Here is a 24,345-nt window from a genome sequence, read left to right on the forward strand (position 1 = left end):
CACTGGTCAGTTGTACTCGGATGTTGATGACGGATTAACTGGGAATTAAAATGTCACTATAATTGGGTTTTATTTATAGAGAGGGATCACTTCTAACATGCATTTCTTATCAAGTTTACTATCGGATCAAATATTTCTTTCTTCTCTGCTCTGTAGTGTCTCTACTATGTACTTTGATTTCACATCTCTGTAAGTCTATACTTGTAGAAAAAGAAAAAAGAGAAACTGTATCAAATATAGGTGGGGAAATAAGATTAATGAGTTTCCCTGTTTGCAAGCTAAAGATCTCTGGAGATATTCTTTTGTCACTCAGACTAAGTGCTGGTCCTGGAAGAGTTTGAAAGCTCCCCCAGTCCATCTCAGCCCTCAGACTCATAAGGCCTGGCCATAAAGCTTTTTACAAGGTGACATGACATAAAAATGCAGGGAGAACAGAGAAAAAAGGAGATCCCTTGGAAAAAATTAACAAAAAACATTCTTTATTATTTGTGCTAGTGCTTTCTCATTGTGTGTGTGTGTGTGTTTGTGTGTGAATGTGTGTTCACATGTGCTGCTCTGTGCGTGTCTGAAGCTGCACAATGGGCTTCAATGGGTGGCTGGTGAGCCGCTCCCTGTCTGCCATCGCCCATGTCCACTTACACACACTCTGGGCCTCAGTGGGAATGAAGAGGGGATTATGGCTCTAACTGATCCTGGAGGGGCACACACTTAACACTACTGTAAACAACAGGGCCATTAGGGCGGTTCAAGCTGAACTGTAGAGGTGAAAGCAGGGGTACACATTCTGACTGATCTTAACAAAGCTGTAACTGCGATTAGTGTTTTCACGGTTTAAATATAATTCCAGTTTAGAAAAAAAATATATAAAACTAAAAAAAAAAATGAGTTCTTAAATAACAAATTGGTTCTTGATGAATGAATCACTGAAGTTGAAAATCTTTAATAATGTACATTTTATAATTTGATAAGCACAAGATTAGATAACCACAGTCAATGGAAACCAAAATTATCAATGCAGGACTATTCATAATCACTCTGAAAATGAAAGTATTGAAAAAAAATTGAAATCATAGGCCCATCAAAGTCATCATGGCAACTAATAATGTGACTGAGAGATGTGTATGGCTGCTGCACGCCTGTGTGATGGACATGGTGGATGGGGTCCTGGGGAATCTCATCCCAGACCTGCATCTGGGCGTCAGTGGACAGTCTGTGATGGTACTTGATGACTTTGTATGCACCGAGACATAATGTCCCATAGGTCAATGGTATTTAGGTCAGGGAAACATGATGGTCAGTCAGTGGCATCAAGGCCTTCGTCATCCAGGAACTGCCCACACAGTCTGGCCACGTGAGGGTGGGCATTGCCCTGCACCAGGAGGAACCCAGGGCATGTGGTAGCCTTTTTAGCTTGTCTACTTTGCAAATGTGATCGATGTAAAAATGAAAAAAAAAAAAAAAAACTACCTTTGTTAAATATTCATGTACATCTAACTTGTGTTTTGTAAGGTTTGAAAATCTTTTCTGTTAGAGCTCTCTTAGAAAGTAAATTTCTGTCCTTATAAAAACCTCATTCCGACCAAAACAAAGGCGATCTCTTCTGAAGAGATATCTTAACCTGATGCGTCACCAGCACGAGAGGAACTCAGCTCTCAAACCTGTCATTTAATGATGTTTCTTGAGTTTCGAAAAGGAAAGAGAAAAAGATTTTTTTGGACCTCATGATGGTTCCAGCTGTGACTGCTGTGACTCCACTCCAAAGTCTCAGAGGAGAGCTAATGATTTGTCAAGGGCTATTGATGTGACTTAGTTGTTTTTTTGTTTTGCATCAAATTCTCTGCAGGGCCTGGGATTTTGCTCTTTTCTTTGTTTTCTCTCGCTTTCAATTAGGGAGGCCTCAAGGATTCAACATAATGGCCTCACTTGGAGGAATGGGATAAAACAGGGCCTGTTCAGGAGGGGGGGAGGGGGAGTTAGAGATGGGGCTTACTGACATTTTCGCGTGACAGAGATTCATATAAAAAGATTTTGGTCCATAATTTGCTTGGCTTGGTCCAGCTCCAGAAAAGGCAGAGGAATTTTATTCTGTTGCAGGAGTTGGGGGATGGGGAACTGCAGAAACCTGCCCCACTAAAACACCCGGCACAATATGGTTCACATTTTTCCTCCTTTGTACTAAATGTACCATGAATTATCTCACTTTTTAGTTGAAGGGGAAAACTTTGATTTCATCTCATGTGTAGCACTGTGGCTGGAATTAGCTCTGCGGTATAGGCCTTCCACAGAGCAAATCTGAGGATATATGAATCTGACTGCCAGGCTGCGTCGATCTTACACCCAGCAGTTCTCCACCGTATAAGTCTGGATCCAAATGGTAAACAAACCCCATAAAAGAACAGGTGAGTCTGGAGCCTGCCTGTCTCTGGTGCTTTGACTTAATTGTGTTTGCAGGATCATGTAGTGTGCTAATCATTCCCACTTGCCTCTGTTGATGACAGCCAGGGCAAAGACTTCAAATCATAATAAATCACTCCTGATAATAGTGACTCATCTCACACTATTTATTGTTTTTTTTTCTTTCTTTTCATCGGTTTTCAAGGCATTCTACATCGGCAGCCAAATACAAGTTTCTGAGTGCAATTCAAACATCATTATCATCAATGTTATAGTCCAATACAATCATCAACAAGCCAGATCACGATCCATGGATTTGTTTTAGTCTGTGCAGTGAGGTTTCTAAAGTAGTTCTGTCCTGTACTCTGCTGCTCAGTGTGAGGCCACTCTGCTACTCTCCCATGGGAATGATCTTCAGAGTTAAGGCTTCGGAGCCAAGGAATTTCACCGAAGCACCCATGGTTTATTTTTGCAGTCCTCTGTAGTGTGTCTCAGCAATGCCTAACCAGCTTGGGCCAGCCTAGCTCTGTGCAGCTCACGGAGCAGTTCAGGAAGGGCTCGTCACTCCAGATGGTAGTTCAGTCTCTGCCAGTAAGAGGGTCTGAAAGCCTGGCTGCTAGCCTAGAACCACAACCTCTGACGGCCCAAAGCCTCTGGCCCTTCTGAACCAGTACAAAGCACCTTTTCAGGGGCCCCTCTCCTTTGCGCCCCCTTACTTAGTGCTCAGCCAGGGGCAAACCACCTCATGGAGCCTGTGAGGGAATGTATTCACAGCAGAAACAGGCTGAGGTTCAAACTACAGATTCATATTTTCCCAAATGGGACAAATGGATAAGACCAGGCAGACTTTAGTCTGTTTATAGTCCAAATATACATAATATCAGGGTATAGACAAATTCAGCATGCAGAAGAGGGAGAAGCACAGGAGCGATACATTATTGATTAGGATCATATTGATCCATGACACAGAATGAGACTTACTGCAGCAGCTCTAACTCTCAAGATCCCAAACTCTTTCCTGGAAAATGTGAGAAAAAGGCAAACCTCGAGGAGACGGTTGCTAACCTGCGAGTGAACCCAAAACTCACAGCATGTCTGAGTTTTAGCCTGCAGCACACCTTGAACTGTTTACCTGTCTCTGTGCATGTACGAACTATCTCAACCGCAGCCCTCAGCTCACACCCATCATTGTCTTTAATGAAAAAAGTAACAGTCCATAATGTTGCAACACTTCACTACTGGCAGGTGACGATAAAACAAAAAAGAAAAAGAGAGGCAGAGGCAAGAAGCCGTAGGACTGCAGAGCTTTGAGGTAAGTGATTAAGTCAGGAACTATCTTGCCTGGGCAGAACAGAGCGGGCTCTTGTTGTTTCTGAGCAGACAGGCAGGTATAGAGGCACGTCACTCACTGCACACTTTTATTTAATGGGCTGCTTACTGGAGAGAATGAGAAGGAGAGAGAGAAGTTTCCCTTTCCCTGCCCTCGAACTTTCAGCAGCACACAATCACTCCAGCTATTCAAGTCAGAGAAGAGGGGGGTAAGGAGACGTGAGGGGTTGGGGGGGTGGGTAGCTGACTAGGACTAAAAGGAGAAGGGGGAAAGAAGTCAGGAGACACAAACAGGCAGAAAAAGAACCAACAAAATCTTGAAAGCATATTTGAAATTGACAAATTGAGTAGGGGGTGGAGTGAAGAGAAATTAGCTGTGTTGGTATTCAGAGAAACAGTGGGCTTCTTGTTAGCTCGAAAGAGTGATGCAGGTGAAAAGGGAAGGAGGGGTCTTGCAGTGATTTATTTCCCATGTGACTTATATCTCCCGTCTGTCACCATGGCATTGTCATGGTGATCATTCATCATTTAGAATGGGAAAACAGTCCACCTGACTAAAGTAGGTGCCAACATTTGCAGCTGAGTATGTGTAAACGTTCCTCCTGGACTCTTGTGGGAAATCAGATTTTATTCAGTTCATATAACATAACTTAGATCCCAGCATGTTGGGGAAACACTGTGTTATGGTATGTAACCAGGAAGATATTCATCTTGTTCTAAACGACTGAAAGTTAAATGCTAAAATTTTAATGACTCCCATGGAAGCAGAGTTGTGGCTCTGAATCATGTATTTGACAATTGTCTCTCCTACTTCAGCTTTTGGACAACGCTAACCTCCCGCTTCAATCAATCCTTAACCCCCCCCCCCCCCCCCCCCCCTTCCACTTCCTGCTTTTCCTCCCTCTCCTCCTTTTCCTCTTCCCCCAGCATCAGTGTGTGTGTGTGTGTGTGTGTGGACTCCTGGGAACCATAGCTCTGACGCATTGCCCCTTGCTCAGTTTTCAATTAAACATCATTTATGGGCAGTCTTTTTTTACAAGCATTTTTTATTGACCCAGGCCTGTGTTTGCTCATGATAGTGACAGTACTGGAGTGGTTAACTGTCCAACATGTATATAGCCATATTTCTTTATCCAGTCTCCTGACACAGAGGCCAGCGGAGGTAACAGACTCTGCACTGTCACTAATACAGTATACTGTACTTTTAGTTCAGCTGAACTTGCATGAGGACAAATATCTCTACATGTAACTGTGTATATCTCCTCATATTTTACTGTTTGCTCTTATTTATTCCTTTTAGATTTTAAATGTGACTCCACTGCACAATTTATCCAAGGAACACCATGATGTAAACAAACTACAGGGATAGTGGTTGAACTCCAGCTTGGACAGATGCTCCTGCAAACACAGCTGTTAGCACAGGCATAAGAATAAAACAGATAATATGCAGCCAAAAAATGAATGACTGCAATCATGAAATTCAGTCTGGTAAGTGAACATAAGCTTTGAATATACAGGATGCTGTGACATAAACCACAAATTTTAATGCAACTGAAATAAACTCAAATTAAAGCTACAAAAACCTGAACAGTCTCTGCAACTTCTCAATCAAAAGGAGCACTCATGTCAAAATGATTTGAGCTGTTTTTCAGTTTGTGAAGAAAGATATCTCTATTTTCCTGCTGCATTAATTTTAAAAAAGTCTAATGCAAAATTGATGGTATGCTCTTTTACTTTAAATATTATAAAAAACATGACTTCGCCCTGGTGCAGATAAATCTTCGCTGCATGAGGCATTTTTGTTTTTGCAGAGAATAAAAAAAACATTGCTATTGGAAAACCCATGTCTTTGGCAGAACATCATCAGCATGCATCAGGGTTTATGAATTTGATGTAAGCAATGACATCGTCAGTGCGAGACAAGACACAGGGGAATAACTCTGAATGATGGGGTGACTGGCATCACTGGGCAGGGAACATTATGACTAAGCTCATTTCAAGAACACACCCAGAGCTGTAAAACATGCCATGGTGGGCCTGTGTAAGAAACACCAACAATGTAGAGTGCAGAACCATTTTGCAATGTGAAACTGCTCTATGTGTGTATAGATCAGCAATATTGTGCAATATTTAATCTCCTTAAATCTGACCAAACACTTCAAATGGGGAACATCATTCCTTTCTAGTGCTTTGTCGACAACAAAAGCAGTCTAAACTCTGCTCAAAGATGTTAGTGTTTGAGTTCAATTCTACCCTGTTATCTTCCTCTAAACAATTTAGTTTTACCTCTTCTTTTTCCACTGGTCGCACTCCAAGAGCTGTTACATCATAGCTTTAGACATAGCAAACTCAGCATAAATACTAACTCGAAGTGCAATCTGTGAATCACAATTGCTCAGACACAACCACGCCATTAGAGAATGTTTAGAAGATCCCACGGGGGAAACAAACCGCACGCACACTCGGTCACACATGCACAACGGCCCCACACACAAACACGCACTCGTCTTGTTTATCCTTCCATGCAGAACCAGACACAGTGCCTTGCAAGCCCTTAATCAAACACAAGTAGACTGCCCTCCTTCTCACGAGCACTGACCTAGCGATGAACCATTCATTATCTGCTAGTCAATGCAAATGGTAGGTTGAGGAGTCTAGATACATACTCTGACCCCATTAGTCAATGGCAAAGAGTTTACTGAGATATCTGCGTCGAATGCAGGACATAAAAAAAGAAGTAACCTGGGGGTGGGGGTCACTTGTAAGGAAAAGTTGGAGTAATGAGGGATTGAGCCGTCCATATGGCAGTCAGTCGGCAGCTTTGTTAAACTTTAAGTCACCTACTGACTACGCCCACCGACCTCCAACCCCACGACCCCTCCTCCTACTCTTGTGGGGTTGGTGGGTTCTTATCTCCGGTGGATGTGGGCTCCTCTGGCTTCACACAAAGCCCCATGTTGACATTCCAGAGGACCAGCCTTGTGCAAACACACCAGGCCCCACCAGATAACTAGGCGAGGGAGGACAGGGCTGGGACGAAGGACGCAGAGGAGGACTAGGAATGGCCGGAAGAAACAGCAGAATCAGAATTAAAAACACTTTTACCAACATGTCAAGTTATCCTAACAATGTCTCTAACACCACCAGGTGGCCTCAGGTTTTATCCTCTGGCAAATTAAGTGTTCTGTCATTCTTGCCTTGGGCAAAAAAGCTCAAATTTATATCTCACACACATTTCAATGTTTTCACATAACATGTCTCTCGTGTGTCCTCCAACTACTGCCCCCTCTCCCTAAAGTCATTCAAAGCTAATATTTACAGGTCAGTGGGTTAATCTTCAGGGCATTAAAAAACCATGGAGTAAAAATGCTCTAAAAGAAAAAAAATAATTTAGGGCTTTGACTGTGTGGTGGGTTGTATTTATCAGTGGAGGGCAGGAAAGTATCACTGCTCCATGTGTCCATGGGGCACTTGTGTGACAGCCAAAAAACATATCATACATAATATATGTAAATACATGACAACAAACATGTGCTGCAAACTGAGAGAACGCTACATTATATTCCTTTTATAAGGTGGTTTAAATGTTTATGATCTAAATTCATGCCATAAACCGCAGCATTTTATTATTACTGTGACAAGTGAAATGAGACTGCTTTATTTCAGTGGAACAAAAACACCAAAAGGTTTTACTTAGAGTCTTCTGTTTTAAATAAGCTGATGGTTGCATTTACACATGATTACTGACTTATGACTGAGTCAGTGGTCTATTTATTTCGCCCTACAACATTATTAATATGTATACAAAACTGATAATTGTCTCTTTGAAAGGGCATGCTTTGCCTTAAGTTAGGATCCATGGCGTCACATTACTGACATCAGATAAAGTGTATTTGTCTCACATAAATGCAATGACAGCTCAGAAGACATTTTGTCAAGATGGAACAATCTAATCCTCTATTTGGTCTCCCTGGAGTTCAGCCCTCCCTCCCTGCCTGCCTGTGTGTGCCATCAGCCTACAGCACAATAGACAGCCATTCTGATAAAAGTGTGCCAGTGTGGATATCCGGCTGCCTTTCTCTCCACTCCCCCCAACCTTTAATGATGGTGTATGGTGCTGTGGCTTATCCTGCCACTTTTTCTTTCCAATCCCCTTCCAATCCTTCAGGGCTGGAGCTGCTTTCTTTCCCACTTATTCTATAGAAAATGAGGAATGTTTTCCCTCCAAGGCCTTTTCAGGTTCCGGAGACATGAGGGGACAAGTCTAATAGCGCTCGGAGCTGGTGTGTGTGTGTTTGTTCAGAACAAGTTGAAGCTTGGTAATAAAGGAGCTTTAAATTTATGTTAAAGAACTCTTTTTTCTTTACTTAAAGAAGCCGAGCCTTCATGTCACTGGTTTTGACTGGTTTTTGTACAAAAACATATTCTATAAGCACAAATGTGTTGGGAACTATCACAATAAGGAATGCTGTGGAGATTTGTACAGACATCAGTGTCTGGTATGGATGAATTGTTCACTTCACTTCTCATCAAGTGTCTTCAAGGCCTCAATTTTAATTTGCCAACATTTGAGTTTATTAACATAAATCTCTAAAATGAACAATATTCTGATCAGCTTCAAGGGTTGTTTGTGTTTAATGTTAATTAGCAACTGTAACATGCTGGTTTTTTACCTGCTGAACATCAGCGTGTCAGCATTGTCACTGTACGCTTGTGAAATTAATTCTGAAATTCTGAAAATAACATTTAACTTAATATAGCATCACATAGCTGCTGGCATGACTGTAGAGCTTATTAATGCTGTGTCTCTTATTACGTGATGCTGCAGCAGAGAAATTCTTCTAATCAATGCTTATGAATTACATCAGTACAGCTGTTGCATCAGCTCCACCTAATGCCGTCACCGACTGGCTCTGTCTCGTTATGTTGTCGCAGTATTTTTGTCACATGTGATAAGTAACCGCCATTAGCCTGCTAAATACAACCACATCAGTGACTGCCACTGTCACTCACACTCACTAATAGATCACTTTGATTAAGTTACTTCAAATCAGATGAATCTGCGGCTCACTCTGTTGAATTGGATTTGTTTAGATAAGTAAAGAAAGGGAAATCAATCAGCTAATCAGAGCATCTGTTAGCCTGCCAGGAGGCTAAACAAGACTCCGTCTGATCAGAGTCAGACCAGGACACAGAGCCGCACTATCATCACAATGACAAGTTCCCTGCTTATTAACAAAATTGCTTTGACCACTGGCATAAATTCAGTAACTTGATCACATTTACTTTGTGTTTGTGCTGAGCTTTGCACATTTGCATAAAGACTTGGCCTGCTGGGCCTCTGAACTGAATCCATGTAGATTTGCCCAGTTTCTCTGGATTACTAGCAGATATGGTGGAAAAACTCTCCTCTGTATATAAGAATAGACACAAGGGAAATGCTTTCTTCTAAAAAGTACTGAGTACTTACCGTTAAACCATCTCCACCCATATCAGCTACTAAGAACAATAAGTTTAGCTTGAATGAATGTGACATTTAATAATAACACATTCTTCCATCTTATGATGCAATAAAAATAATTCAGCCATAATTATGTACCACTTTCTGCTTAAACATCCAAAAAACAGAAATTAGGACGAGAGTATATTTTTACATTATTTATTTCACAAATGTGCCATGAACAGTTGCAAAAGAACATCTTAAAGTTGGTCCAGTAGAAAAAAACAAACAAACAATGACTTAAGAGTTTGTTTTCAGCTTTCAATTCTGTCAAGTAAATTTGGAGTCTATGTTTAGTCTAAATGAGGGAGCAGATTGCTAGTAGGTGAATCTTATTTATTTCAATCATATATAAATATCCAGAAGTCAATCTCAATTCCTAAAGCAAAGTTAAGAAAGAGTAAAATGACTGGATAGAAATGACAGAAACATCTACATGAGAGAGGGATTAGCTGACTATAAAATGTACAGTTTTTAAAATTTAACTTAATATTCACATTCATATATAAAACTTACAAAACCTGGATCTTTCAAACCCACTAAAAATAGTTTTTTTTTTTGTTACTGCTGAAAGATCATTTTAAATTACCATAAATTTAATGGATTATTTCTGTAATATCAGCATCATTAATGTCATTATTTCTGCCATATTGTTTTTGTTCTTTTTTTTCCCAGACTTGATTCATTAAAAAAAAAAAAACATAAGTCAATAAATTAACATGCTATCTTGGTCCCTGAAAGCCAATACTCAACTGTGTTACTGAGTGAGAGTAAAACAGGTGTTTGTGTACATTAAAGTGTGTATCCATGTCTGTATGTGTGAGTGTGCGTGCGAAGAGAAATATAGGACACAAAACCTGTTAGCAAACCAGCCTCAAACTCAGAGTAAGGTAGGGAGGGTGGGATTATTTCAGAGTTCATACAAAAAAATAATTCATTGTAAATATATATATATTTATAATATATATATATTTATACATATTTGAATATATTTACAAATATACCCAGCACTACACATTATACTGTGTATTTTTCTCCAGAATAATTGGGAAGGTTTATGAAGACAATTGAAAAGAAATGCATCAATATTACAAAATAAACAGGAGAGCAGTTTCTATATGTGCACTCCACTTATTCCTCTGTTTTGTCAGTCAGAGCTTTGTCTCTGAGTCCTTTTCCTATTTGTCCTCCTCTTGTGGTCCCTTGTTCTAAGTTTACATCGGTCCATACATTCCTCCAGGAGTAAATAACAGTCTTGTGAAGGGCAAGCCACAGGAATGGGATCTCCAAACAGGCAACATCGTTGATTGCAAAAAAAAAAAAAAAAAAAAACTGTCTGAGTATAAACATGAGAACCAAAATGAAAAGGCTGTGTGTTTAGGGAGAGAGAGGAGGAGGAGGGTCCCCAGGGAACATCAGTATATATTCAGTCAGTAACAAACAGCTTCTGCTGGGGCCCTGTCCTATCCTTTTAAGACCTCATGGGAGCATGTAGTGTATATAGTGCGTGTGTATGGCAGTATGAGTGTGTGACAGCAGCGCTGCCACCAGCCCAGTCCCGTCTGGGTTCATTGGTCCACTGGAAGCCAGAGGGGTGATGGGGGGGCAGGAAGTTGGGGGGATTTGGGGGGGGTTCTGGAAGGGGGTGTCTGTGCTAAGTTTGGGGACATTGAGGACTAAGCCCGGGGTGGGTCAGGCTGGGTTGGGAGAGGGATGGTGGGGGCTCATGTTTTAACGTTCCCGTTAATGTGCTGGTACTTGGGGAGACAGGGCTCGTCCGGTAAGGGGTCATGGGAGAACACAGAGTCGTCACCGGAGGAGCAGGAGCTGCGAGTGTCAGGGAAGCTGGGGGAATACTGCTCTGTTGGGGCACACAGGTCCAGATACTCCTGTAGACAGAGGAAGGAGAGGACTGGGTGAGATAATTTACGCTCAGACAAGCTCATATGTTACGAAGGGGAAAGACGCTTCGAAGGAGTGAGAGGCAGAAGACCTAGAGCAAACAGGAGAACATAAATACAGTGCTGAGACCCAGTCAACAAGAACAGGGACTTTCCAGAGAAGGGTGAGGGAGGTGGAGGGGAACAGTATCACCTTCTTTATGATATTTATCTAAACCTTACCAAATCACCCTGTGCAGATTTATGAAATGGAGCAGAAAAAAAATCTTAAACTAGATACTATATGAAAATATTTGCAAGAATAATAGGTAATAATTTCATGTTGGACTGCTGGCTGATCCAGCAGAGCTTGAAGGTAGAAGGTTGACCTCGTAGAGCTTTGGTCCACTACAGAACAGTTTCATGTGGCTGTGAGGTTGGGGAAAAGAGGATACGTGGCACAGATCTGGCATCTGTCTTTACAGCATCCCCTCACATCACTCTCAAGTTCAGTCCAAACAAATATGACATCTGACACTGAAACGCCCAACACAAATGTTTAGGGGCTGGAAAAAATAAAAGCGCTGGCTGAACATGGCACACAACCCCTAAATAAGTGAAGATGAAGCAAGATAAAAACTCCAACAAGTCCTGTTATTAATTTGTGACTCAGACCAGCGTTGTGAAGTTGGTCGTTTCATGTCGACTGAGGCACCCTTTTTCCCCTCCTTCTGGTCTTCCATGGCATTTTACTGGGACCAGTTGTGAGGAGGAAGGCTTCTTAGGGCTTTCTAGAAAATGAGTGCTGGCTTCCATTTTCCCAGCTCAACACAAGAAGACTCACATTACTAAAAACCTACACATCTGCCAGTGGTTTGGGGCAGAAGGAAAGTGGGGTTTGGGGGGGGGTGGTATGGAGTAAAGAAAAATGTGCTTTATTACATTTCAAAACTTCAAACTATATGTTGGGCTGTTTTGGCATAAATTCACAACAGCTCCGGAGCAGACGAGTCCTGACAGCTTTCCATCGAGGGCCTCTCTTCAGCTCAGCAAATGATTATCACACAGGACAGGGAAGGGAATGGAAAGAAAAGCAGGCCATTATAGAGAGAGAGGCATGGATTTGATGATTAGGCAACATCACTGGGCTGCAGCGGCCATGTTGGGCCTGGATCATATCATCATATGATTTTTTTTCTTATTGGTCGCCATTTAGGCCTTGTGTCAGCACTGGGACTGCAACATTCTGCTGAACCCTGTACGCACTGGCAAAAGTGTGATTTTGTTTGGAGTGAGAAACATGTTACTCTCTGTAGGAATGTATAATAATATTCCATTTTGTTATGAAAAGCCAGACTCCTGTTAGCCAGGAAAATGTAGGGTTTGTGTAGCATGCATTCTGGCCACCCTTTATCCAAGAATCTTCCTGGAATAAAAATGTGTGTGAAGAAGAATGACAGAGCTGCATTCACCTCATTGGTGCTAAGGGTAAGGATGCGATCCAGATCCTCTACTAGCTGCTTAAAGGTAGGTCTCTGGGATGAGATGGCATGCCAGCAGTCTTTCATCATCATGTACCTGAAAGAGAGTGAAAATTAGAATCAGTTTACACAGAGTAGATTAGAGGGCGCGAGAACAGTGTGATCCACATTATTACTCCACTCCTCATCCACCTTATTTAGTCTTAACGTTTGCCAGCTGAAATTATTTATTCCAGTCTCGCTATATAAAATGTCTAGGTGCTGAACACAAACATGCCCCTCAATACTATAAGTCCTGCACGTCTCTCTACTTTGTTCTGCATCAACCATCTCGATGTGGCACCATGACAGATGCTGTGCCATTGTCCACTGATTGCAGAGGACTCATTGTAAATGCGGACACTGATAGCAGCCAGTCACAGCTGTGCAGAGGCCTGACAGAGTGGACACAGAGCTCCAGGGTCATGCATCTGATGGAGACTGGGACTGCATTGAGTCTGGGTGTGAGAATTAGTGTGTGCTTGGGTAGCAGTTTGGTTAGGGAGGATGTCAGTTTGGCAGAAAAGAGCAAAGCTTACAGTTCGTTGGTGCAGTTGCCAGGTTTGTCCATGCGATGGCCCTCTTTCAGCAACTTGAAGAGTTCTTCAACAGGAATGCCAGGGTAGGGTGAGCCCCCTAGGGTGAAGATCTCCCACATCAGCACCCCAAAGGACCAGCTGGTAAGACAGAAACAGAGAAATTGATCAATATAGTCATGATATACCATGATGACACTGAAACAGCAGGATTAACCTGTATATAGTGTTCAAGCAGTTCTAGCGTAATGTTAATATTCCCTTTAAGCTAGAGATACTTCACATAGAGTCACTTGGCCAAAGTTTGGAAACAACTTCAACAGTGTGACTGCAGTGGTGTCAATGCCCTCTTTCTGCCGTCCGATGGCTTGTGGCGTGAACCCACTCCCAGTGGCACGCTGGCCCTGGTCTCAAAGATGGCTTTTGTGCTGGGCTGGCCAGTCACACTGACTGGTATTGTCCATTCACACCACACCAAAACAAACAGTGAATGACCCACAGCAGACAAAAGAGGTGGGAGAGGTCCAAAGATGGCTAGTGGCTATTAACTTCTTCATCGCAGTATCCAGGGAGTTAAATATCAGTGATTCCACACTGCTGATTTCCATCGCTTGTCATGCTGCGTTTTTATATTTAAGATCCTGAATCTCTCAAATGAATCATTCTTGCACTGACAGCACTGACTGTTTCATGTCCACACAAAGGCTGTATTATAACACAGAGACACATGTACACAAACTGGCATGTATAAATGTACGTGCCAGTCCAACAAGGCTAGTAGGCATGGACAAGCACGTTTATCAGTCGCTGCATCTGTTTACACAACCACCCCCAAGTTTGTTCTCTCCCCTATCACTGTGTTGAATCTCACCACTTGGTAACACACTCATCTCTCCTTTCTGTGCTACTTTGTAACTGTCTCTCAGTGCTTGTCAGCCTGTTGGCCTGTGCAGGTTCGTGTCCACCTGCAACCAACCATGACTCACCAAATAAACACTCACATCAACATGCTCTGGGTCATTGTAAATGACCTGGCATTCGTCAGGGTTCACACACTGGAGCTATTTATATCTTATTACATTTACATTTCAAGCAGTTAGGTTGTATGTTGCACTGCTGCTGTTGTTTATGATATTGACTGAAATATAAATACAGTCAATACATTTGACATTCATCAGTGGATCTGATCAAAATGTAAAGATTGAAGGTAGAGCAGAAGGGAGACATTTGCATTCTTGGTGAAGGCAAAACAGCTGTCTCTCTACAACTCTTTACCATTACCTGCACCAGAGCTGAGTCCCCTGGGCCCATTTGTCAAGACAAGGGGTTGGAGTTTCATTGGAATTCATGTATTCATTTAATCTGATGTCATGTATGGATCGCCTGCACTTGTGGTAATGTTTGTGCGTACGCCCTCCAACCTGCACCTCCCCAACACCACTCATCATCTTCCCTTTCCCTTCGTACTGCATGTGAAAAAGCCAATTACTAAAAGTGAGTGATGAAATGTAATTAGCAGTGAGCTTATAGAAAGGGTTACAGTAGCCGCTTAATGCGCCCAACCCCCCCCCCCCCCCCAATTCAGCTGCCTGCACACCCCAACTTTATTGATTGGTGCTGTGTTATGGAACATGGAGGGCATCATGTGTATAGGTATTATTTATGTGTACACACATCTACGCAAACATGGACAGTAGAGTGACTCTCCAAGTGTTCAGCTGGGTGCACTCTATGTTTAGTGTGCTACTGGTGAATGACTCACAGACACACAAAAGCTTCTTTCCCAGGGGTCAGCATACAAGGCATTTATCTAATTGCCACATACACTTTGAAGCAGAAACTTCAAATAACAACGTCAGAACACATGAGACTCAAACACCAAAAATAGAGGGGTGCTCTCCCTTTGTTCTGTTTTTAGAATGAATCTTCATGAATTAAAAAAAAAAAAGCCAGAGGCAGAGATGGGTCAGCAATTCATGTACCAGATGAATGAAAATAAGAACGATGGGGCGAATGCAGGGAAAGGGAAAGTTATTTTGATCATGGAACGGCTCCAAAACAATGAACCACATGTTCAAAGTGTTGCTGAATGAGGAGGGGAGAGTGAAGAAGGATGGCAGGGGGGCTAAAAAGAGGAGGGTGAAGGGAGGATGAGGCCCGGACGGGAGGGCTGCAGCATTGTTGCATTCAGACATCTGTGAAGGCCCAAAAGGAGGGAGACTTCCGTGCTGAGCCGGAGGAGCGAGGGGTGAGGTGGTGGGGGAGGAGGTGCTGCTGGGCTCCGGGTTCCTTCCAGGGCCCTTTGAAGCCGGTCAGATTAGTAACACGGCATTGGCTACAAGTCTAGTGTGAAATCCTCACTTTTGCCATAGACTGGCCGGTGCTGGACCCCTATAGCTAGTCACCCCCCACCCTAACACTTATCAGCACTGCACCGAAACGCTTCACCCATTCCCTGCTTCTACAATCTGAAAAACAACCCCTGAATATAACTGCAGGCCACACTAAACCAGCTGGGCTAATTAAAATTTTAAAAAAAACAGCAGTGATCATCTAAGTTTTAGTGGATTTTGTATCATGAATTTGTGATGCTTACACATCGCTCTGGTGTGTGTAGACCCGATCAAACAGCGCCTCTGGAGCCATCCATTTTACTGGGAGACGACCCTGAGGACACAAACACACACACACACACAGGTGAGAGGTCAAACAACGCCAATACTTACAAACCATCCATGAACTCCTTCGTTTAAGGCCTGGTCAGCATGTCTGAATTCACTTAGTGCTGAGATATCTCATTACTCCTGGAAAGGATGATATTTGAAAGCAGCCTGGGGACCAGGGCACCAAAAGAGCAACTATCTGAGTGGAGGATTTCCCAGAGGAACATTTACATTGTTAAAGAAATAGAGCTGATAAACAGGGTCAGAGATAAAGGAGAGAGTTTATCGCTAAGAGCCATTAAAACACTGGCTGAGAAGCTAATCAAAGCTGACAGGGCGACCTTGGTCAGTATCTCTATGGCAGAAATAATCTCACCAGACACCCTGAATTACTACATGGCTGAATAACACCTTAGCAAGTCCTTATGAAACATATTTGTCTGCTGCTGGATTCATGGAAATAATATTAACTCTAATGGAAAACAGGCTTATTACAACCAAAATCAGAAATATATCAGAAAGATGAAAAGGAACGCATAATACAATAAAACAATGTAAATTCTCTTACTGTTTACATACAATACTTGATGCAGGGTAATATGATAGTTATATATAACCATATTAAGGTCACTCTAAATGGTTTTGCCCCTGTCAGAATGAAAAAAAAAAAACATAAACAAACAACAAAAGTAGCACTACAATAATCGTTCTGTCTAAATCACCGTCACTGCCGCTGCTGTCACTGTCCTAATCACCATCAGCCATCAAAATCATTACATATTGTTGTTGTTGTCAGCTAGTTCTCAGCACGATTGTGCATCGATGAAAAGGCAACCATGCATACTAAATGAGGATGTGCAGGCAATGCTGCTCTGCGGTGGGAAAGAAAGACACCACTGGGCCACTATGGAGATGTCAATTATGTTTAAGCCGCTCCCCTCTCACTCTGTCTCTCTTTCTGGCTAATTGTATAAGTGTCTGCGGAACCAAAGGAACAAGAGACTGAGGGATAAACAAGGCAGAGGCTTCAGATGCACTACATTCACTGGCTGCCTGGGAACCTGCAGCTACTGCCAAGACACCAGCCGGGGGAAAGAGGGAATCAGAAAGATGAGGGAATGGAGGGAATTAGAGAAAAGACAGAGACGAGTAGACTAATGTCAAACTGCAGCTCTCAAAGACATTCCACTCCCTTTAGACACTCCCTGCATGCTCCACATCATTCCATGTGGAGCATGCAGGTTAAGGACTCACATTGGTTGTCTTTTTATAGTAGTCGATGTTATGGACGTCCCTGGCCAGGCCAAAGTCAGCAATCTTCATGACGTTGCTCTCTGTGACCAAGACGTTCCTGGCTGCCAGATCTCTGTGTATACACTGGGATGGAGAATGGAGAGAATGAGAAATGAAGGGGGGGGGGTAAAAAAGGAGGCAGAAGGTGAGGGGGTCAGTGGAAAAAGTGAGGGTACGAGAGAATAAGACATCACCTCTGAAACAGGCGTGTGATTATTTTACAATGGTGTTAAAATGTCTGTGCTGCATGTAATCATCTCCTGCACTGAGGCAGCACTTGACTAAATAAGATGACACCCACAGTGACTGCAGCAACCTGAACATGTCTGGATAAGCAAAGATTCCTCACATACTTTGACACATACAGTATATAGCTATGGGTTTTTTCTGTCTGTCAGTGTGCATCCATGTACTGTATATGTGTGTGTCGCATTCCAGCAGTGAGGAGGTGCGTGAGGTTGTGTTTGGCCAACATGGCTGCCCGCCCCCCCCATTGTGAAAACTTCCCTATTCTTCTACACAGAGGGGCTTTTGTTATGGATTGAGAGACAATGCAGGGATTGGCCAGGGGGTCAGAGTAGTGTTTTTAGGAGACAATATTCCCACAGTGATGCCCAGCCAAGCTTCCTACGTAAAACCTTCCTAGATACAACACATCAAACATTACATGTACTGGCACAGAGATCTGCCTGGGCAGTCATAAGGAGGGGGCTGATGTGGGAGCATTTGTGTGTTTGTGTATATCCTCCTCTTACCTTCTGCGATGCTAGGTACTCCATTCCCCGCGCCACCTGATAAGTGCAGGAGACCAGATCTTTGAAAGTGAGCTGTTCGTCTGAGACACGGGCTATGTCATAGGAGTACTCCATGCCGGGCGGCCTCCGGGCCCGAAGGTACTCCCTAAGATTTCCCTTAGAGGCATACTCCACTATGACATAGAGGGGGCCTGCAGCAGAGAAAAGGCTCATATTACCATTTGAACATGGTCATCATTATTTGACAACACACAAAATTCAGTGAATTGTTATTGAAACACCTACTGTTTGACCTTAAACCTGTTGTTTGCTTCAATACAATTTTGGTTTAAAATATGAAAACGTCTGTGTGGGAAACACCTTCAAAACAGTCAGACTCTCCCATTGCTGCAAGAATTTATGTAAATTTCCATATCTCATAAAAGTCCACAAAAATTGAAAAGGGGCATTGCAGTGCCTTAAACAGTATGATATAGAGAACAAATCTTCTAAGTGTATTAATTGCAAAAACAAAATATGCATTTTGATTCCCTTCTTAAAACATCCCTCTACACTGCCGGGTCCCATCCTACTCACCGTCTTGTGTACAGGCCCCCAGAAGATTAATGATGTTCTTATGTTTACCGATCATCTTCATCATTTCCATCTCTGACACCAGGTCAGACAGGTCTTTCTCAGTGGCATCATCTAAGAACAGAAAAAGTTGGATTAAAGGATATGAAAGGAAAAAGTCTGCAAAAACAAACACAGGCCAGTCCTGCCTTCCATTTAACCCTTTCAGGACTCAAGGGCTGCACTGTCAGATGCCACTATGTTTTGTAGGTGCTTCTCATTAAGTGCGGCTGACAGACAACATGGGCTAAAGTTACAGAAGCAAGGGAAGCTCCTCACACAGAGGCATCCTTTCAGTGGTAGGGAAAGAGAATAGGAGGAATTAAAGACGTTCAGTCAGGATTATTATCTGCTGCACAGGCTCCTTTTTCATGGGACTGACTGAGCCAGAAGGGGTATCCAGACAGTCAGAATGGCATTGTCTGCATTCTTTTCTACCATTACCATACCAGAAGTTGTTTTAAAGAGTAGATTTCTATTGTTAAGATAGGTCCAATAGCCTGCTGCTGTACCTGATCTTAAGCCATCCCCTCTCCCCCAAAAACCCCAAATCAACCCAGTGCCTCTTCCTGTTAGTTTCATTAATCACAGCAGTCCTCCTAGTGTGACTTGCCCCTTTGTGTGGGTGCTGACTGAGCTCCAGCCAGCTGCTGCTCTAGGGTCAGGTATGCGACCACCCTTAACCCTTACCTACCCAATCCACCTCCCTTTAGCCGTCACTCAGTAACCACCAATATCAAATAATGACAGCCCCAGGCTCCACCTTGGTCTTTACTCAACCCTCACTGGAGCATACATTAGCGACGAAATGTACTCAGATTGCCCACAAAACATAATGAAGCAGTGTTCATGTTATCCCAGTGGTCTGACCGTGAGCACAAGTCAGACGTTTACCATTACAACCTCACTGTAATTGTGTGCAGGTAAGAGACCCACTTACCTTTCAGCATCTTGACTGCAACAGTTACAGCCTCCTTGGGTTTGTCCTTATCGATGCCCAGGGCCTCTGCCATTACAACTTGGCCAAAGCAGCCCTCACCTAGAGGCTTGCCCAGCGTCAACCTGCAGCCACCACACAGAAAACACAAAGAAGCAAACAGGAAGCTGAGTAGCTGCTGAAACACAAACTAAAACTTATCATCCTGATCTTACTGTGACATCGATTCACTCCCCGAGCAGAAATAAACAGGTTAGATAGAGTGTGAGATTGAGAGAAGGGAGGAAACAAGGCACCAAGCTGTTTTCTCAAACTCATCCTTTTTTTCCCTTGAATTTTCTCTCTGTCTGTGTGAGTGTTTTATTGGCATGGTGACGCCGCCTGTGCCAGGGCAGTAGGTAGGAAGGCAGACGTGGCCCGATAAAGCCAGGGAGAAACACTTACTTCTAGACTGTTTACCCTGCCTTGGCAAGTTCCAATACACACTCTCTACAAGTCATTACACAGGGCTTAGCTTAGCCTTGACACATTAGCAGTGACAGATGGAATGCCATGCAGGTGGGTCTGACAACACCAGATGGAAATGTAATTACTGTTTAATTCTAAACCATGTCGCAATAGCTGCTGTGTTAAACTTTATGTCTACACTATATTAGTTTGAGGGATTTAGTAAAATTCTACCTGTAAACGTGCTCCTCACAGCGATATATCAGTCACCTATCTGGCCCTTGAACTTGCAGTGTATCCTGCTGCTCTTTCATTTGATTGACAGGTGTTCATCCCACCCCAAAGGCCCAGTGTCTCGGCTATGTAAACACTCAAAGCCTAGGCCCTGAGGCCAGCGCTGGGCCGTAGTAAAACAATCCCCTATCTGTCCACACATACTGCCACGCTCAATGGCAACCATTCTGTCCATCCAGCCACACATAATCGATGTTATTTTTCCTCCACACAAACCGCAGACGTTAGCATTCCTCAGCATTCTGCAATCCCGACATGATCCCTCAGGCGCTGGGATGACAGGCGAGGACTAAAGACCCACACAGAAAGGCACAGAGATTTATTCAGCCTAGACAGAACATCCCCTTTGCTTGCTTCATCAATTAAAATCAAAACATTTCAACACAATGCCATTCTGCTTTACTGAGTTTAGCATTACATCAGAGTTTTGTTTTTTTTAACAGTGAGTGATGGCATTATTTACGATGCAAGCGGTTTTTACGACCAAACCATTCTAACCAAAGACAGCCCTTCAGGTTTTGTTTCCAATCCAAAGGCCTAAAGTGAGTATTAAACTACTCTCACCTTTGCTGTCTTACTAAATCCACCCTGGAGCTTATCACGGGCCACTGTGACTAACCGAGAGCTCAGCAGTGCTAATTCCTCTGGTATGAAACTGAGCAAACACTCCTACCCCAAACATGTAGATGAAAGCTGCAAGTGCTTACCACTAATTAACATGATTTCATTCCTTAACACCAGATGCATGTATGTGTGTGTGTTTTTGGGTGTGTGACTATGTGTGAGACTAAGCAGCAGTTGTAATGACGGGGCAGGGGGCATGGTGCCAAGTTAAGGTCATTTTACTCCACCAGCAGCAGAAGAATCAGTAGCTTTTATCTCTCCCACCACAACCATTATACACCAGTGAGTCATAACTGCCTGCTATCCATCGGCATTATTGCTAATCTTCACCTAGAACAACAATTACCTGAGCATTTAGAAGCTGATATACAATCAAACAGATGCTCTTTGTGCTGTAATCTTGGTGTTGTCAGCTACTGTAATGTGCACTGTTATCCAAAGAGAGCTGTACAGGCGTTGGCAACAAGGGCGAGGATATAGCACTAAAAGGCCATACTGTGAAAACACGTACTGTTGCAGGCCCTCAGACTAGTCCGCATAATTCTCAATAACATTTTCTGTAGAATGTGGCACTGCATGGCAATGCAGCTTTACACTGATGACACTGACTTATTATTATTATAATGGTAAGATTTTAAAATAGGACTAAGTCATAATTGCTATTTTTAATGCAAAGCAGTAATCTTCTCTATGAAACCAGCAGAACCATTACATCAAGAACAAAAAACAAAAAAATAAGTAGAAATCAGACATATAGTTTAAACCTGTTTCTGCTAAAAAAAAAAAAAAAAAAGAAATTAATTAAACAGAAAGAAACAGCCCTCACCTGTCTCGTGCAAACTCCCAGCGTGGGTCCTCAGGAAGGTCGTACTCAGGGATTGGCTCATCATGTGCGGAGCTCCGCCGTGTTGTGATGCGTACCAGCGGCGTACTGGAGTTCATAGAAGAGCTCGAATCTGCCGACACCTACAAAAAGAAAGTGATTGGCTGATAACTACAGTCTGGGTTCATATACCAGATAAAGCTGTGAGACATCACTAGAGGAGACGGAGTAAATGTGCAAATGTGTGACTGACTATGGTTCTTCTAGTGAAGCCACTAGTCATGTTGATACGTATGGTGCATTAAAATGAATACAGTCTTGATCTCCATGGTTAATGCTGTAAAGTTGTGGTAGAGTCCTTCATGAGGCTAGAGATTACATTTCAATGATCATTAAGAAGTGTGCAACAACAGTCATTTTGATGAATGTGTGTTAATCACTCAGGTTTGCCGCTGTCCCCTCGGGCTCATCTCTCCACTCTCCACCCTAACCTTACCTTGACACAGGCATCAGACTTTCCGCAGAATGTAAGCCAACAGTTTTTGTAGTTTTTGGAGCTTTTAGATTATCTTGAGGGAAAAGCATGGCTCACACACAGAAAACAAAAAACAAAACCAAGAAAAAAAAAAAAGAAAAAATTGTAGTTTCATGCAGAAGTGCATAGGAATGCATTCCTTCTCAATTAGGTTGGATGATTATTTAAAAAACAAGTATAAGACACAGTATGTTGAATTTTTGTACATAGAAAATCCAAATATTAATTATTAAAATTAATCAAACAGGCAGGTTTTATTGTATTTTAGACATCCCAATTTTCCTTTAGGGAAACCGTGTAGAGTTGGTCTTTCATTCAATTTTAGTATTTCAACCACGTCAGCAGTGTGTGTTTTTCTCCTCTAGAGGTGTTAGATGCCTTTAGAACTCTTTATCTACTTTCTGTTACCTGGCGCCGCAGAGGGATCTGCTTGCTCAGTTTGTGGACTGCTGGTTGGCCCCCAAAGTCAGGTTTCTTTGCCGTGGTCCTCATCCGACACATCACCACAATGCCCACCATGCATGCGATGAGGAAGACACCCACGCAGTATATTGCGATCTCTACGTAGTCTGGGGAAATGGGCCCTGGGGTTTTCTCAACAGCTGAAGAAAGTAAAGTGGGAGCAGTGAGATGAAGGTCAGGCATGGAAAGTTGGAGGAAGAATCTCAAACACATGTATGGATAACACACAGGCACATGCTCTTGAGATATGCATAAATCTAACTGCCATCGCCAGGCAAACTAAACACAAATGATTTTGTAGCGTCCTCTGTCTGTCTCTTCTTCCCAGCGTACCAGCACGCCTACTTTTTAAGAAAACTCTTAACAGGCCTGCACAGGGATTAACAGTTTAAACAGATTTTAAACCTTCACTCAGCTACCGTATAACCAGGCCTGCATATGTCTGCATTCTGGGCTAATGTTGAAGACACACAAGCCTAAAAACAAACACACACCCACGGATGACAGAAAAATATGCGCTTCACTTCAGATCACGAACAAAAGAAAGCAGTGTCCTTTGTGGTTGCATATGCCCTGAACTTCCTGTCAAGGACAGAAGTAAAGTTTATGTGTGTGTCTCTGTGTGTGCTGTAAAAATGGACTGTTCCATAATGCATAGCTCTCCAGACCAAAAACAAGGCTCTTGTGCAGCACAGCCAACCAAGCAGCCTGTCCGCCAGATTGAGGTGTAGTTACATGTAGGAATCTTTCTCCTGTCTGCCTCGTATCAGCTGGTCCAAAAACCACAGCGCACACAGAGAAGCCACAGCCTCCACGGCGCCATCGGTTCAGATAGAGCACATCGTGGGTAATAAATATTACACATTGCCCCCAGAGGAAATGGCTTGCCTGTGATCATTACGCTGTGTTGTTTGCAGACAAAACAAATCTATTACCTCACTACAACATTAAAGAACGGTTGATACCAGTTGTATTTTGAGTCAAATAAAGTTTTTTAATACCCAGTCTACTTTGGACAAGAACTATAGTTGAGCCTGGAATAAATATGTGTAGATACTGACACTAATGTTTATGTATATGTTGCTTTGGTATGCATAATTACAGCCCAGACATACAGCAACTGACAAAATAGGATAAACTTTAAGCTGATGAATGAGAACGCACACAAACATATACATGCATGAGTCATTGGCTGTGTAGCGGCGATGAGGTTTGGCCCTGATAATTGAGAAAGTCAAGCCAACTTAAAGCAGGTGTTGAGCTTTACCTTTCTTTATTTCGAGAAGAAATTAAGATATTAAAATTAGGCAATTATCAGAGCCAGTAAAGGGTGGAGAAAATTTTGTAAGTTGAAAACAGATTTCTTTGACATGCAGATTCAGAACCAAAACGCGGCACTGAAAGATTTTCCCCAAGGAGCAGGAGAGAAATGTAACTTAAAGAAAAAGGAAGGTGGGAGACAAACCCTCCCCTCATTTTGGAGTCTAGAGACACTTGAGCCGCTCTGGGAGCTCCACTTCCGTCTCAGAGTTATAATAAGTCATCTGCAAACTGTCCCCGTTATCTGCTCAAAGCTTTCAACAGTTCCCCAGTCTAGATAATATTATAGAATATATGCTCGATGTGCTTACGTTACATTTTCTTGGAGGATGACTGTACTGGTTCATCACAGTATTATGATATTTGAGCTTTGTGTCTCGGGCTCTGGACGGAGGACTTGCCTTCCATAGGAGTCATTGAC

At 42.7% G+C, this 24,345-nt stretch overlaps 1 protein-coding gene across 6 annotated transcripts in view; it reads right to left on the reverse strand.

Annotated features, from left to right (window-relative positions):
- Positions 1-9,885: 9,885 nt before the first annotated feature.
- The window catches only part of fgfr2 (fibroblast growth factor receptor 2), a 36,295-nt gene continuing 21,835 nt past the window's right edge, over positions 9,886-24,345 (reverse strand). For 4 of the 6 annotated variants that reach the window (XM_026308613.1, XM_026308618.1, XM_026308614.1 and 1 more), the window contains 10 exons: positions 22,545-22,744; positions 21,611-21,750; positions 19,423-19,544; positions 18,447-18,557; positions 17,871-18,061; positions 17,077-17,199; positions 15,756-15,826; positions 13,163-13,300; positions 12,576-12,681; positions 9,886-11,112 (listed from right to left, as the gene is read on the reverse strand). In XM_026308613.1, coding sequence (XP_026164398.1) covers positions 10,948-11,112; positions 12,576-12,681; positions 13,163-13,300; positions 15,756-15,826; positions 17,077-17,199; positions 17,871-18,061; positions 18,447-18,557; positions 19,423-19,544; positions 21,611-21,750; positions 22,545-22,744 — 1,367 coding nt within the window. In that variant the 3' untranslated portion in view covers positions 9,886-10,947. The remainder of the gene's footprint in view (positions 11,113-12,575; positions 12,682-13,162; positions 13,301-15,755; positions 15,827-17,076; positions 17,200-17,870; positions 18,062-18,446; positions 18,558-19,422; positions 19,545-21,610; positions 21,751-22,544; positions 22,745-24,345) is intronic. The other 2 variants (XM_026308615.1, XM_026308616.1) reach the window with 1 other exon arrangement.

This window comes from Mastacembelus armatus, chromosome 15, assembly GCF_900324485.2.
Source record: "Mastacembelus armatus chromosome 15, fMasArm1.2, whole genome shotgun sequence".
In the NCBI taxonomy this organism is placed as follows: domain Eukaryota; kingdom Metazoa; phylum Chordata; class Actinopteri; order Synbranchiformes; family Mastacembelidae; genus Mastacembelus; species Mastacembelus armatus.